The 15,388-nt window shown below is 42.3% G+C and overlaps 1 protein-coding gene across 1 annotated transcript in view; it reads right to left on the reverse strand.

The window, feature by feature from the left end:
- LOC126391922 (thrombospondin type-1 domain-containing protein 7A) overlaps positions 1 to 15,388 on the reverse strand; it is a 293,064-nt gene that overhangs the window by 114,287 nt on the left and 163,389 nt on the right. Inside the window, exons 6-8 of the mRNA XM_050046936.1 lie at positions 12,468 to 12,536; positions 7,020 to 7,175; positions 2,899 to 3,102 (exon numbers count right to left, since the gene is read on the reverse strand). Of these exons, the coding sequence (XP_049902893.1) occupies positions 2,899 to 3,102; positions 7,020 to 7,175; positions 12,468 to 12,536 (429 nt within the window). The remainder of the gene's footprint in view (positions 1 to 2,898; positions 3,103 to 7,019; positions 7,176 to 12,467; positions 12,537 to 15,388) is intronic.

Raw genomic sequence — 15,388 nt, forward strand, 5'->3', positions numbered from 1 at the left:
CAGAGAAAGATCTGTTAAACCTGTGATTCGTCTCTCTATTCCTTTGACATTGTTTGATTTAAAGCGATCATGAGCCATACCAGGTGTGCACATATGGGGAAGGACTGTGGAGTTTACCGACATCTCATTCAAAGATTTACGTCCCCAGAGTCAGTCTGCCACGCCAAGGATCAGCACACCCAGGGCCACACCCCTTCCTGCTGCCTGGCACAAAATGCACTGAACCTTGAATCCTGTACCTGCAGACCCTCACTGGCAAGATCCCCTCCAAGGTCTAGCTCCAGGGGGGGACGGGGCAAGGTCATCAAAGTCGGAATATGCCATTTCATCAAGGTCTTCTTGAATCACTCTTGGTCTGGCCATTCCCCTGGGACTACTTTGCCTTGGGAGACCCTATGAGGTGCTGTTAGCCCTGGACAACACAGCTTCCAGGTTCACAGGGACACGCAAACCACGTTAAGGTGCCGATTCTTGGAGGAGCTTGGACATACGGAGGGAGTTGTGAGTAGAGCCACTGCTCCTTCGCGTCGAAAGGGATCCATTAAGGTGGTTGGGGCATCTGATCAGGATCCTCCTGGGTGCCTCCCATTAGAGGTGTTCTTGGCACGTCCCACCAGTAGGAGGCCTCTGGGCAGACCCAGAACACGCTGAAGGCACTACATATCTAATCTGGCCTGAGAACACCTTGGGGTCCCTCAGGAGGAGCTGGAAAGTATTGCTGGGGAGAGGGTGGGGTCTTTCTGGGGTGCTTTGCTTGGCCTGCTGCCCTTGCAACCCGTGTCCAGATAAGTGGCTGAAAATGGACGGATGGATGGACAGACAGGCTGATACACAAAGGATTATTTTGTGGGTGAAGTATTCCTTTAAATCAAAACTTAAAACAGGTATAACCGTATTAGCAAATGCTTGTTTAATCACAGACTGCATCAATGAACCTGTAAAGCAACAAACATCTGAACTAAACACCACAAATAGCCGACGGCATTCTAACAGCTGACATGTCTGATATTCCTGGATCGACATAAACTGAGCTTCATCACAGAAATAATTCAAAACATTTCACTTGTGTTTTCTACATTGACATGACAGTTGATTATGGCCCCTTTTTATGGATTATCTGCATATTATGTATTCATATTGATGCACTCCTGACTCTGGCCTATCTCCATACTGAAGTGGCATCAAACATGGAAAAAGCAAACTCACATGGGATTCCCACATTTTTACACTATTGTTCATGTTTTATTAATGAGCTCCTAGCATCATCTATAAGTGGATTATATTAACCCACATACTCCTCTATGTTGCTCAATGCGTGGCCATGAACCAAGCAGGGAACATTTCCTCCTGTAAGCGATGCATACACACAGGAAAATGTAAACCTTTCACTGGTTGAATTGAAATTTCAAGCAGAGGAGAATCATTTGAGCTTCAAAAGTCAGACCGGGACCTGACTTTGCATTAAGATGTCACTTTGACAGATATGCAGTGAACCAGTCATGACTGAACTGAGAAGGCATGAAAATAAGAAGTGACAAGGGACTCCAGCAGTTTTCAGGCTCGAACAGAGGAAACATGAATGAGCAGAACACCCACTACGGGAGGAAGACCTCCATGCTTAGTGTGCAGGGAAGAAACAGCTCCCTGCCTAAGTGGGCAGGCAGTCAGCATGGGGAATATCAATAGCCAGTTTCAATAACATCTGTATCGACCTTCGCCTGTTGTCTGGGCCCCGGCTGTGTGGCCTTTTCTTTTATGACTGGGACACACTCCGAGAAAATATACAGCTGACACTGCAGTGAAAAATCTCTGAGGCGAAAAGCGGAGTGAAAATCCAAACAGAACAAATCAATTTTCATCAGATGAGGGAGTGAAGGTGGGTGGGGATCAATCAACCGAAGTCAGGGGAGAAACAACAGTGCTCCGTTAGTCCTGCAGTACAGGTGGACCGACTTCACCGTGTACCTGCAGCTGATGCATGAACTGTGATTTGTGGGAGACGTTGGAAGGACAAATCAAGTTCTCTAGTGGGGAAAACATGAACAAAGTCCCTGCACAGGATCATAAAATTAAGATTTACTGAGTACATCTGGGACTGTGATTCTTAGAGCTGCTGCACATCCGAACTTTACATGATGAATTAATAAAAATGGAGTGTCATCTAAACCTTGCCAGAGAAATATAAATCAATAATGTGTTACTCTATCTAACATTGGCCCACATCCTAAAGGCAAAGGGAAGCCTAAGAAGCATCTCTGCACCCTTATATTAAAGATTTACAGTGATAAAGAGTAGCAGTAAAAATCAGGAGCAGCAAAGGGCACAAGACACTCCAAGACCCGCGGCCGCAGAGGATTGATTTGATTTAGTGAGAGTAAGGTTTAATTGTGCGTGCGGAGAGGAAGACTGTAATGAGAGAGACAGCGTGAGAGAGGTGGCAACGCCGAATCAAGCAAGCGTTAAAGTAGGAGAGGTTTAACAGGAGGAGAGAGAGAGAGGGGGGAGGAGGACTGGAGGGAGAGGAGTCTGGAGAGAGAACTCCTCACAAAGTTGATGAATGGAGTCAAGTCATTGAAATCTCCTCACGTACAGAGTGTACGGTGAGAGCTGGAGGGTCAGCGGAGAGGTGGTTTTGAAAATGTAGAATTTTTTCACACAAGGTCAGACCTGCACTTCTTATAGCAAATGGAGGTGGGTCAAAGGCACAGTGGACTCTAAAGGATGAGCAAGCTGCGAGTGGGAATTTGCTCGATAATGTAAATCAACCAATGCTGCCTCTACAGGAACTATATGTTTAATTTCAACCATTCTGGGGCATCAGTGACACCTGCACAGCTCATCAGATTCATTCAGTAAAATCTTATAATCAACTTGAATAGTGGGACTGAGTTTTCTCACCGTTGCTGTTGACACACTGGACCTGTGCGAGCTGAGTGCCGGGGCCACACGGCTTCTCACTGTCGGGATTACACTGATCGAGACCAACCAGTCGCCAGTCGTAACAACTGGGCTCGTCACACGGCACCGCCTCCACCAGGTGCGGGCAGTTTCCAGGTCCTCCTGTTGGCTCATTGGTGATCTGTCGTTTTCTCAATTTGAAACCTGCAGCACGGGAAAGAGTATAAAGGCTTCTGTCACATCTACAATCACACCAAATACATCAACAATATCTTTACAGAGCCCCTCTCCCATGTAAAGTAACTAAACACTGAACATTGATATAAATACAAAACTTTTGTTTTTGCTCCAATTTTTCATGATTGAAGTTAAAGATCTCAGACTTTTTCTCTGCACACAGAAGGCTTAGTTCGCTCTCACAATAAAAGGCCACTCTAACAGTGAGCAGTTGGATCTCACAACACAAAGCCACAGATGTCACAAGTTCTGAGGGAGCGTGTCACTGGCATGCTGACTGCATGAATGTCCATCAGAGCTGCTGGCAGCAAACTGAATGTTCATTTCACTACCACAAGCCGTCAAGGTCATTTCTGAGAATTTGGCAGTACATCCAACCGTCCTCACAACCGCAGACCACGTGTAACCACACCAGTTCAGGGCCTCACATCCAACGTATTCACCTGCAAGATCGTCTGATTTCAGCCACCCGAACAGCTGATGTAACAATCAGAGAATTTCTGCACAAACCGTCAGAAACAGTCTCAGGGAAGCTCATCTCAGAGGCTGGTCTCAGACAGTCTTGCACATGAAGAAGCCAGATGTGCAGGTCCTTGACTGGCTCACTAGACTGGTTAGATGTACTGCCAGATTCACTGGAAACAGCTTACGGTAGCGGAGTGAACATGTGATTCATGGGAAATAGCTCTGCGGGAGATTCCTGCAGTCAGCATGCCACGCTTGGAACTTGAAGCATTGTGTTTGTGATAAAACTGCAAATTTCAGAGTGTAAGGGTCAAATGAAATGAAAACTGAAAGAGAAATAAGTCAATATAAGTAAATACTGTACTTTTTATTTGACTGCTGTAGCTCCGTGTTACTCTTCAGATTAATTTATTTCAAATTACAAAATAAAAATTGTGTTATAAAACCTATGATAAGTTCATAATTCATTGTCAATGATTACAGTGGTTTCCAACTGTTTTGTATGTGACAAACAACAAAAACAACATGTAAAGTTTGGGCCCATTGTCACACACGTCTAATTTCTTTAAAGAGCGTGTAGCAGAACTTTGTTTTTCCTTCTTTTCTACCCTACCCAAGTAATCATCTCTCGACTACACAGATTCATCTTGTGACCCTTTGATGGGGCCAAACTAAACGAGCCACCTGTTATAAAGTAGTTAAAATTAGTTTAATAGTTTGGGCGGCTGTGGCTCAGAAGGTAGAGTGGGTCGTCCTGCAATCGGATGATCAGAAGATCGATCCCTGGCTCCTCCAGTGCGCAAGCCAAAGATCCTTGGGCGGGATTCTGAGCCCCAAATTGCTCCCAATGGCTGTTCCATCAGAGTGTGAATGCATGTGAATGGTTACTGAGTAGCAGGTGGCACCATGAATGGCAGCCTCGGCCACCAGGCCACTTTTCTTCAGAATGAGTACTTCTCCTTTTAAGTACATTCATCCAATAATAATTTCTGTTATTTAAGTGGATTTTTAAAAGCAGGACTTTGATTTGTAATGGATTATTTTGAAGCTGTGATATTAGTACTTCTACTTAAGTAGAACATCTGAGTATTCTTTCCCCACTGGTGATATAAGTTGATGATAAGCTTGGTTTGGTTTGATGGTTGACTTGTTGAGACGGCGCATTCATTATTAATGAGGATATGAGGAAAAACCTTGATGTTTTCCCCGCATGGACCGAGCTTCAGGCTGCCAGGAATCCTACCCAGCCCATCTTGTTCTAGCGTGGAGTGAGTATTAACGTCTCGGATGAACAGTCATTACGTACATGTGGCCAGTGAACCAAGTCATGCAGAAGTCAGCCTGTGACATTTTTCTTATGCTTCAGTGATCACAGCGTTGATCACTTAATTGCTCTTTCACATAATGTCACAGTAGTTGAACTAGTCAGAGCTTTAATTTAAGTAAGAATAAAAAGTAAAAATAGCAACGCCACAGTGTGGAAATACTCACAAGTAAAAAGTCCTGCTTTCAAACTTTTACCTAAGTTAAAGTACAAAAGTTGCAAAATATACTTCTAGTACTCAAAGGTAAAAACACTTACTATATAAATTACAATGGCCCATTTCAGAGTAATGTTTTTCATATTATTGAGTAAAGACATACCATGCAGGACTTAGAAAAAACATGTACAGAATCATACAAAAGTAATCCCTCTTAATCACCACTAGAAGTGTGTGGCGGCATATTTTTCTCCTGAGACTCTGTCGTCTGCCTCATTTGCTGTGTTCTGGACATTGATGGGTGCAGCGCACATGTGAGGTCGGGACTTAATGAAAAGGTAGCGACCAGGTGCTACAGCGTAGGCAGCACTCATCCAAGAGGAAGCTACGAAAATCACAGACACAGCAGCGAAACAATATCAATCTGTAGTTTGGCTTAAGTGTTACCGACAGTTCCTGCACAGTATACCTTTAATGTAGATACGTACTGTATCGCTTAAATGCTGCAGCTGGTGAAGGTGGAGCTAATTATAATTATGTCGTATTCTGTTGGGTAACTTGTGAATTTTCCCCCTTATCTCATCTTAACCATTGATAATACAGCATTATTTATCTGTTGATTATATTTTGTATCTTTTTTTTAATACTTTTTATTTATGAACATTTTTTTAAGTTCAATAAATACAGGAACAACAGAAAAAAAAAGAAAAAATTAAAGCAGTACACAGGTAAAAAAGACAAGTATGAGGTCATGGGGTGTTTACAAAGATGACAAATTTTCCTAATTAGAACAGGGTGTCATATAGTACATTCAATAATCATGTGCAATCTGTGTCATTGGCTAAATAAAAATGCCATTTTCTCCAACGTTGTTCTTGCAATTCTTTGTGAAGTCATATGGAGTAGGTCATCTGTTCCAGAAGTGTTTTACAGTATTGATAAAGAGGCTAGCAGTGGGGCAAGTATTTTGTAATGGCCTTTTTACGCGGTGTCAGCAAGATCTTTAGCAGATATGTATCATCTTTACCTATATTTTGTATTATTAATCTGAATCTGCAAAGTAACTTATCCAAAAATGTAGTGGAGTAAAAATTCCAGTATTTCCCTCTGAACTGTAGTGGAGTAGAAGTAGCAGAAAACGGAAATACAACAGTACACGTACCTCAAAATTGTTCTTCAGTACATTAAAGGGATGAGTTATTTTCTAACACTTCATTCTACTTTTTATGAAAACACTACTGAACACTACACTACATATAAAAGGTACCGCCCACTGCCATGGTATGTTTCCTTTGCATTTTTAACAAGATGTCCTGCGACTACCATCATTAACTATTCAGTGTTATTCTGTGATGGCGTGCAGTAAGGTAATGGCTCATATAAAAATGATAATAATATCATGTGATGAAAAAATAATGAAAAGTGCAGCTTCATTAATGCTTCAAACTCGATTATCATGTTTATACGGATCTCTTAAAAAAAGCTGATATAAAGTGTTGGGTGGAGCAGAGGCAGCATTTACAACACTGTTAAAACAAAGCACAGAATATTTTACAGCTATGTCTTTTTGGGTTGCTCCAGCAGAGAGTGTCTAGATAAAGTTAATGAAAGCATTTAATGAAATATTATTTCCACATTAATTCTAATGCATTGGTATAATTACTGAAAACAAAAACAAGGAATGAAAAGAAGAGGTCATTATTTTTTATCGCAGAGTAAAACTGCCAGTATTTTTCCTCACTGCCAGATGGACGAGGGAATGACAGATGATGTACTTATTTATTTATAACGTGTTTATTATCTTTAATGGAGCCAAGAAAGGAAATGAATACATGGGGGAGAGGTAGGTGGGCGGGTTCATCAAGAAGAACAGCAAACATTACACCACAGTTGATTAAAATATTATGAAGTTATCTTATTGGGATCGTGTCTTCGTACCTTTCTTTCCAGCCTGGTCGTCACAGTTCTCGAAGGTGCACGGCCCCCATGCGCCCCACGGTGACACCTCACAGTCGATGGGACAGGGGATTTGGCACAGCTGGGACCTGTTGGGGATCGGACCCTCGCATAAACTGTTCTCCACGGGGCGGGAGGCTGCGCAGATGATCAAAAAGGAACACACAGTAAACAGCAGATAAAATGAACCTGCTTTACTTTGATCCTATTCTGGTTTGTCTGATTTCTTTTTTTTTACCAGCATTACAATCAAACGCAGCGAGGGACACAGAAATGTTTATTTACTTTTATTCCTGGCATTAGAGTCCCTATAGAGAGCAGATGAGAACCACGGTGGAAAAAAAAAACACATGCCTGTGAGGTAGACACTATTATCCCTTTGTTTTGTTTATCGCCTCCCTGTTAGCATGTCAGAATGATAAATTAGCAATGATTATCTCGTGCAGCGCCTTGCAAGCAACATAAAACATTGTGGAGCCTTGCCCAGCGACTCTCACCAGGAGACAGGAGAGGGGACGCAACAATACAACACTGAAGGTGTAAGAGAACAGTGACAATGCTTTGGCTCATGTTTATTCCATGAGGTGTAATTTGGCACATTCTCTCCCTGGTTGTGCTATGATTTAGGAAGCCCCCTTTCCATGATGCAACTGTTGAGTGCACGTCTGTCTGAACTCCCACAGCGGAACTTTGTGGGAATAAAAAAAAAGGAGAGATGCTATCGTCATGCGAGGCGCAGGCTCTGTGACAACTGTGCAGAATACATTTCTACATGAATGCTGAACCGTGCCACAATAAATAAATTTGATGTGTGGCGTTTCTGGAAATACAGAGTTTATGCATTTATGCATGCACATAAAGTATGCATGTTGGTGTCAGTGTCATTTCAAAGTGGAGCTACTGTATCTTGCAGAGTTGTGCATCTGTGTTTCTTTTGGAGTCTTTATGTGGTACTAGACGGTGGAGAATGACATGAAGTATGAGGCAAGAGAAGAAAGAAGGAGACTTTTGACTAGAGCCTCTGGTCAGAATTAATCCCAGAAAGTGGCAGCTACATGATTCTGGCTGTGGTATGGAATAATTTAACATTTTGGAAATATTCTCCTTTGCGTTCTTGCACAGGGCTCACTCTCATCACCAAGGAAGACCTGAAAACATGGAGGTGGTGACTTGTTGGCATGGTCAACATTTTGGGAAATACAGTTATTTCCTCTCTTGATGAGAGTTAGATGTGAAGAACGATACCACTCTCATGTCTGTACGTTAAATATGAAGCTACCTGCCAGGAGCTTGCTATCTTAGCTTAGCATAAAGACTGGAAACAAAGGGAAACAGCGAGTCTGGCTCTGCCCAAACGTAACAAAATTTGCCTACCTGCACCTTTATAGCTCACCATCTAACAGGTTGTGTCTCTTTTGCTTAATTTGTATAAAAACTAAACAACATTTTGTAACTGTACAGAGAGTAAATCAGATTAAATAATGTAAATAATCTGGCACAAAAGACCTGTTTTTGTGTTGATTAAACCAACAAGATATAATGTGTTACTGAGTTAGCTTTAGGTCACAAGATGCACCAGATGGTTTGTGGTTTGAACAATGTGTGACGCCATTACTGGAAACTGTTTGGAAAGGGCAGGCACTCCCAAAAAATACTTGGCAGGTGATTGATTGAACCATCTGTCCATCACGGGCCAGTCGGGAGAATAGCAAAAAAACAACATCTTCTTCATGGAGAAAAGCCTTCAGAGATGCCATTGTTGGTTTAAATGTCACCTCTTTGTGGTTGCACACACATAAACCACACTTGTGGCTGCCAGTAGCTCCTCACAGGACACTGATTGGTCCAAACAATTGGTGGTGCGTACACAAACGCATTACATGGGCTGCTGATGGGATAAAATTTGCCTTGAGGGCTTTTTGTCGACAGCGTTGTCTTGTTTAAGTTTAGGAAAAAGATAATAGTTTGGGTTCAAATAAAAATGATAACCTTCTAGTCTGTCACGATGCCATGGGGCCAAAAATACCTCTCTCCAAAGCCTTAGATTATGTTTTTTGAGCGTCACATTCCCTGCAAAATGAGTAATTTCACTCTCAGGATTTTATCCATTCGATCCAATAACATTTCAAAAGTCTAGAAGAGTTGTACGATGAAATAGTTTTAGACCCATTCAAGTTAGAGATGTGAAAGATCCAGGTCTTTTTATGCCCTAGTAGTTGAATTGTTTCTACTTCTATTCAGTTCTCTTTACACAAAAAAGAAATCCAGCTGCTGTGCAAGCTAAAGATGAAAGGCCCTGATCACACAGGATGCATTTTAGCGGCTGGAGGCGCCTTTCACTATTTTTTTAAAATTATAATGATGCTTTTTGCTTGCGGTTTTTGCATTGCGATGCACCTCACGCGTTCTAAGTGCCTGGCGTTTTTGCCAGAGTGGACTGCTCTCCTCGAGCTGAAAAAACTCAGAGCTGAAAAACACCCCAGGTCATCTCTTTCCCATTGTCCAACCTGATGATTTGAGAGGCGGGCCTTCTGTGGTCGTCACGACAACAAGTTTACAGTTGGTAAACAATGGAGGAGAAACTGGTGGTAGTGGTTGCTGGATACCCAGAGCTATACGGCCCGACGACAGACAGCAGGTTGTCAAACTGCCCCCGAGTCATCCTTAAATTTGCCTGGAAACAGCCATCATGGAGGAGAAGCTCCTGGACCAACTGGTGGTACTCCCCATGATCCAGCCTCTTTTTTAGGGTCTCATGTACCCACACAGATCTCTGTTTATCTGCTGACAGCCTCTCACCCTCAACCAGAACTACAGACAGTACCCTCTGCCTCAACATTTTAGGAACTAGGCTATGATTACTGTCAAATAACTAAAATAAACAAACGGCAGATTGATTACAGGGGAAGGTTAGAATAATTGCAACAATAAAAAGGCGCAGCAAGTGTTTGTTTTTTTTATTCATTATTCATTTTCGTTCATTAGTAGTCCTTTAAACAGAGCCAGGCTAGCTGTTCCCTGTTTCCAGTCTTTGTGCTAGGCTAGGCTAAGCTAACTGTTGCTTCATAACATAAGCACATTTCCCAAAGTGTCGATCTTTTGCTATAAACCACCACTGCCAACAGGACAACACCTGTGTTTCTAGGTCGTCCTTGGTGATAAGAGTGAGTCCTGCTCGCTCAGCAGACAGGTTCAACCCCCTGCCTGCCATTCCACACTCTCTGACACCTCTAAACATTTCTCCTTTTTCCAGCTGCACACATATACAGAGCAAACCTGTGCAGCTGTGCATGTGAATCAGATTTCATTCTAAACATGCGCATTCAATACTCATTGATAACTGGTGTAAAACTTCATAAAAAGCATTTAGTGTGACAGACTTAAAGGAAGCTGAGACAAAAAGCTTAACTAAAACTCCAGTTTGTAGTCTATGGATTTATTTTTCATGCCGACAGTCATTTCAGGAGTTGTCTTTCAAAAGAAAAGATCTCCCACTGGAATAATTTAACTCCCACACTGAAAACATACTGGCATGAAAGTATCGAAAAATACAGCAGATATTTTGAATCCTATTTTACAAAATAATGTAATTGATGATATAAGAGACGCTCTGAAATGAGTCTAGCGTTGGTTTCATAATGTGAAGTCGACTCGTGACACTGCAGCGCACCATCAACACCTGTTAGTGAAAGTTGACTGTCATTTTAATTTGATGGTACCGGAGAATAGTGAGAAACTGATTCGGTGCCATCTGTTGTGTATCTGTGTGAGGTATTACAGTTAGTTTTATGCCACCTTTGTGTAAACTGATGCTTGGTATCATCACTGGTGGCATGCAAGTTATATAAAATATACATGTACAAGAGTTTTCTGGATTGATCTCCATGTTTCTTGAGTGATACATTTCAAATAGGATTCTTCATGGCAGATATTTAGTGATTCATAAAAAAATCTCCTCACATGTTCAACCTGAGGCACTTTACTTCCTGTATTCCGACTGTTCCTACAAGACATCTAAGAGCTTAAAGTCTCACATAGTCAGGAGAACTGAATCATAATTCCCTTACAACTGTACAGGGGAAGAAGGCAAGTGGGGCTTTTGAAATGCAAAATGGCTAATTCCTCTTACAAATACACTGAGAGTCAAATACTGAGTTTGCTGAGCCACTGTTAATCCACGTCTTATTGGGGAACTACACTGACTTCAATCTTTTATCAATCCATTTGGGGATACAAAATTGAGGACCAACAGAGTAGAGGAGGAAAAAAAAGTTTCTCTGTATGCTGCTTCTCTATTGGTCTATTTCACAGTGTGCTCTCTACTGAGTTCATTTTTCTATTGTGCTCAACTGACAGTGGAGGGAAAAAAAATCCCTCATGCGAGCGTGGCTTACTGTCTGCAGCCGTGGAAAACGTCTCACTATCCATATTCTGTTTCAGGGGGAACAAAGTTTTCTCTTACAGTCCTTTCAAAGCTTCAACTCTTCTGCCCGGGTTTTTATGGGAGAATACAGAACTTTGTTGTAATACTACTTGTCCCTTTGTTGGATTTGGCAACAATACTGAGCAGTGTGGATGAAGAGAAGCAGCCTGCACTTGTAACTGTGTTGAAATGTGGATGTTATGTGCACTTAACGGCATCATACATCCAAAGCATCACAGTGGTGGGGAGAATGTTCAAAGTGTTGTAAGAATCAGATGTTTGAATTATTATTACTGCATGTTTTCTGTTTCTGTGTGATCTGTTGGTGTGTTCAAAAAGAGGAGCGGTGATGAAACTAGGAGAGAGGAAGAGGAAAGGCTAAGAGAAGAGAGAAAAGGATAAATATGGTAAGGAGGAGAGGTTAGGAAAAAAGAATAGAAGAGAGAGAATAGAAAAAGGAAGACTAGAGAAAAGACAGGACAGGAATGGCTGTGAGGAGAGGAGACAAGGAAAGAGGAGATAAGAAGAAAAAAGTGGATAAAAGCGTATGTTAGGAAAAGTAACGAGAATAGAGGATAGGAGATGATAGGAAACAGGAATAGAGGAGACGTGAGGGGACAAGGAAAGAGGAGAGGAGAGGAGAGGAGAGGAGAGGAGAGGAGAGGAAAGGAAAGGAAAGGAAAGGAAAGGAAACAATAGGGTAATAAAGAAGAAGGAGAGAAACAAGGAAAAAGGGAAGACAGAGGAGAGGAGAGGAGAGGAGAGGAGAGGAGAGGAGAGGAGAGGAGAGGAGAGAAGAGGAGAGGAGAGGAGAGGAGAGGAGAGGAGAGGACAGGAGAGGAGAGGACAGGAAACAAGGATAGAGGAGAGGAAACAAGGACAGTGGAGAGGAAACAATGAGAGGAGGAGTGAAGAGAAAGGGAAAGGGGACATAAGAAGAGACCTGGGATGTATAAAGCAGAGGGAGAGTATGGAGCTTTGTTATCAGCGTGACTAAAAACACCTACCTGTAATCTGGAAGGTGATGGAGAGGAGAGGGGGGACACTAGGCTTCTGCTGTCTTTGGGTCTGACCCGCTGCAATTACAGGGGAGATAGCGCTATTAGCTACGCACACACCGGGGAGACGGAGGCACTATCAAACAAAAACAGACAGTGACGGGAAACAGCACACAAGACACGGGCAAAGACTAATGCAACAGCGACAGCAGGAGCGCCGGGCCTCGTATCACAGGCTTGTTTACAATTAAGAGCTTTAAGAACATGATTAAATCTGTCTTCACTGGAAGATAAGTTTCTTTGTGCTTCATTTATTCTGACATGACCAAATCAGACCCACAGTTAATGATCAAAAACCACATGGACGTTTGGGGACGTCTTATCAAGTTGGAGATTTTGGTGTTGAGGGATCAAAAGAAATCTGATTACAGTTGTTTTTAACTTCAAAGTGACAGACTTAAGTGAGGTCTTGCCAGGCATTTAAAGGAACAGTTCAACATTTCACACTCATTTGAGTTCCCAGATTGAGATGAAAAGATCGATAGCACTCTGTGGTAAAGGGATAATTCAGATGTTTTGAAGTGGGGTTATATGAGGAACTTATGCATAGTCAGTGTGTTAGCTACAGCAGGTGGAGGTGGGCAACTGATGGAGCAGCTGATTGATGGAAGGAAGTCAGCTGATAGATCACATGATTCCTTTCTATGCAACCAACTGGCAGATCTCATTCAGGGCGCCCTATTTAAACTGCTCTGGCCTGTCTCCTGTTGCTTCTTCCTCTGCAAGCTGCTCTGCAACCTGCCTCCACCCCAGCTCCTCCTTTTCATGTTGTGTCTGACTTATCAGTGTCATTTCTGTTTGTCATTGATGCTGCTTTGTTCTGTTCCCGGGGGGTCTTTGCTGCTGCTCTCCCTGCCTTAGGCTTTCCATGTAGGCACATGGAAGGGCAGTGAGGTTTGCTCTCTCTGCATCAGGCTTTCCCTGTTTGCACGTGGAAGGGCAGAGAGGTGTGCTCTCTCCGCCTTAGGCAGGGAGTCCCCAGAACAGAACGATACCGCCAAATTTAATACTGCAAATAGAAATAAAGTTTTCTTTGACTCAAGTGGTCCTGACTGAATGTATTTGTATGTATTTGTACTGTAATGCATTATCAGTTGAAGTGTACACTATACTGAGAATATTTTCTCCGCTTTACCTTGCCACAGACAGCCCTTTCTGACGGGGAAGCTGTTGAAGGGGAACACCACCTAAATTAAGAATTCCAATATGGTATTTCCATGGCTGTGGAAAGTTTAATCAATATTTGCAAACATGACCTACTCTCTCTAAAAGCCAGAAAGCAAAGCAGTGAGTGTAAAACCTATGATGTCATAGGCTGTAAAATCTGGAGCTGCTCCATCGACAATGATAGGGAAATTGATTTTGTGGAGCCACAGCATGTTTGATTTCTTTTTTATACCCAAATAATTTCATTCTATCGTAGTGTTCAGAGTGCTGACACAGAAAATGTACCCATATACTCAGAACATTCCCCTGGGTGCTCTCAGTGCGATCTAGATCAGTGGTTCCCAACTGGTCCAGCCACGTGGTCCAGATTTCTCCGAAGTCTTTAGTTCGAGGTCCACACAGTTCAATATATTTAACGTCACACTTGCATTTGGTCATGGCATCAAGCTAGTTCGCTGTCTCTGTCAAGTAGCTGTCTATTAGTGACTCATACTACAACAGGAAACAGCACTTCAAAATAAAAGCTCTGTGCCGGAAATTCACTGTACTTAAAAATAAAGTGTGTTTTTTACAAACTTGACACAAGTCACTTGCGATCCATTTTTGGACTACAACCCACCAGTTGGGAACCAATGTCATAGGGTATAAAGTCTGGAGCTGCTGCATAGACACTGAATGGGAGCCTGATTTTATGGAGCCACAGGATGTTTGATTTTCTTTTTTATACCCAAATTAGTTTTATTCTATTGCAGTGCTCTCAGTGCTGAAACAGATAATGCACTCATATACTCAGAACATTCCCCGGGCTGCTTTTAGTGTCATCTAGAACATCTTTCCCCATTCATTGTCTATGGAGCAGTTCCCCTCTAACAGCTTCAGTTCCCCATCTATGCTCTCATCAAAGCCACCAGACTCCATTGACAAAATCAGTAATTTTGGCTTGCTGAACAAAGAGGGCTGCTTGTATACCGCTGCTTCGATCAGTTAGTTTGCTTGTCTCATTGTATGACTTTGGTGAATCTGAATTAACCACTTTGAAATGCCAAAGTCACACAATAACACAAATAAACTCAGTGATTGAGGCAGCTGTAGACCAACAGCTCCAGTGTTCAACAATGTTTAATTGCTGTTTTTACTAATGGAGTCTGGCTTAAAAGAGAGTGATATAACAGCTTAATTTCCCTGTTGGAAATCTTGGTCTGACAGCAAGGTAAAGCTGTAAAAATACTCTAAATATAGCGTACACTTACACTGATACTGATTTTTTTAGTTGGCTAGTACGTTTAGTTTACGTTTTAGTAAGTTTTGCGGCTGCCCCCAACCACAGCAGTATACTGTTTAGCTGCCATGGTGGTATGCCTGTCTGCTTCTCAAAACTGGGGGTGTGCCGACTGACATCTACTGTGGGTGATACACTGACTAACCCCACTTCAAAGGATCAAAACTATCCCTTTAAGTGGAGCAGGAGTCAGGATGTCCACTCTGCAGGTGATCATTTAAAATATTTGCTCAACCTGTTCAGAAACAGAAACGTATGATTTTAGGAGAAGTTACAAACTGGAACTATGTCTTGGCAAACAACAGCCAGGCGAATTGACTGTGTGTAGCACCCCAAAGTCTTGTGAGGTTGCCAGGTTTGGTAGTACTTTGCCTGTACAGAAACAAAAATCAAAACCTGTCTAGCAGCCCACGCTGTAGCGGAG

This window comes from Epinephelus moara, chromosome 6 (assembly GCF_006386435.1).
Source record: "Epinephelus moara isolate mb chromosome 6, YSFRI_EMoa_1.0, whole genome shotgun sequence".
Lineage (NCBI taxonomy): Eukaryota > Metazoa > Chordata > Actinopteri > Perciformes > Serranidae > Epinephelus > Epinephelus moara.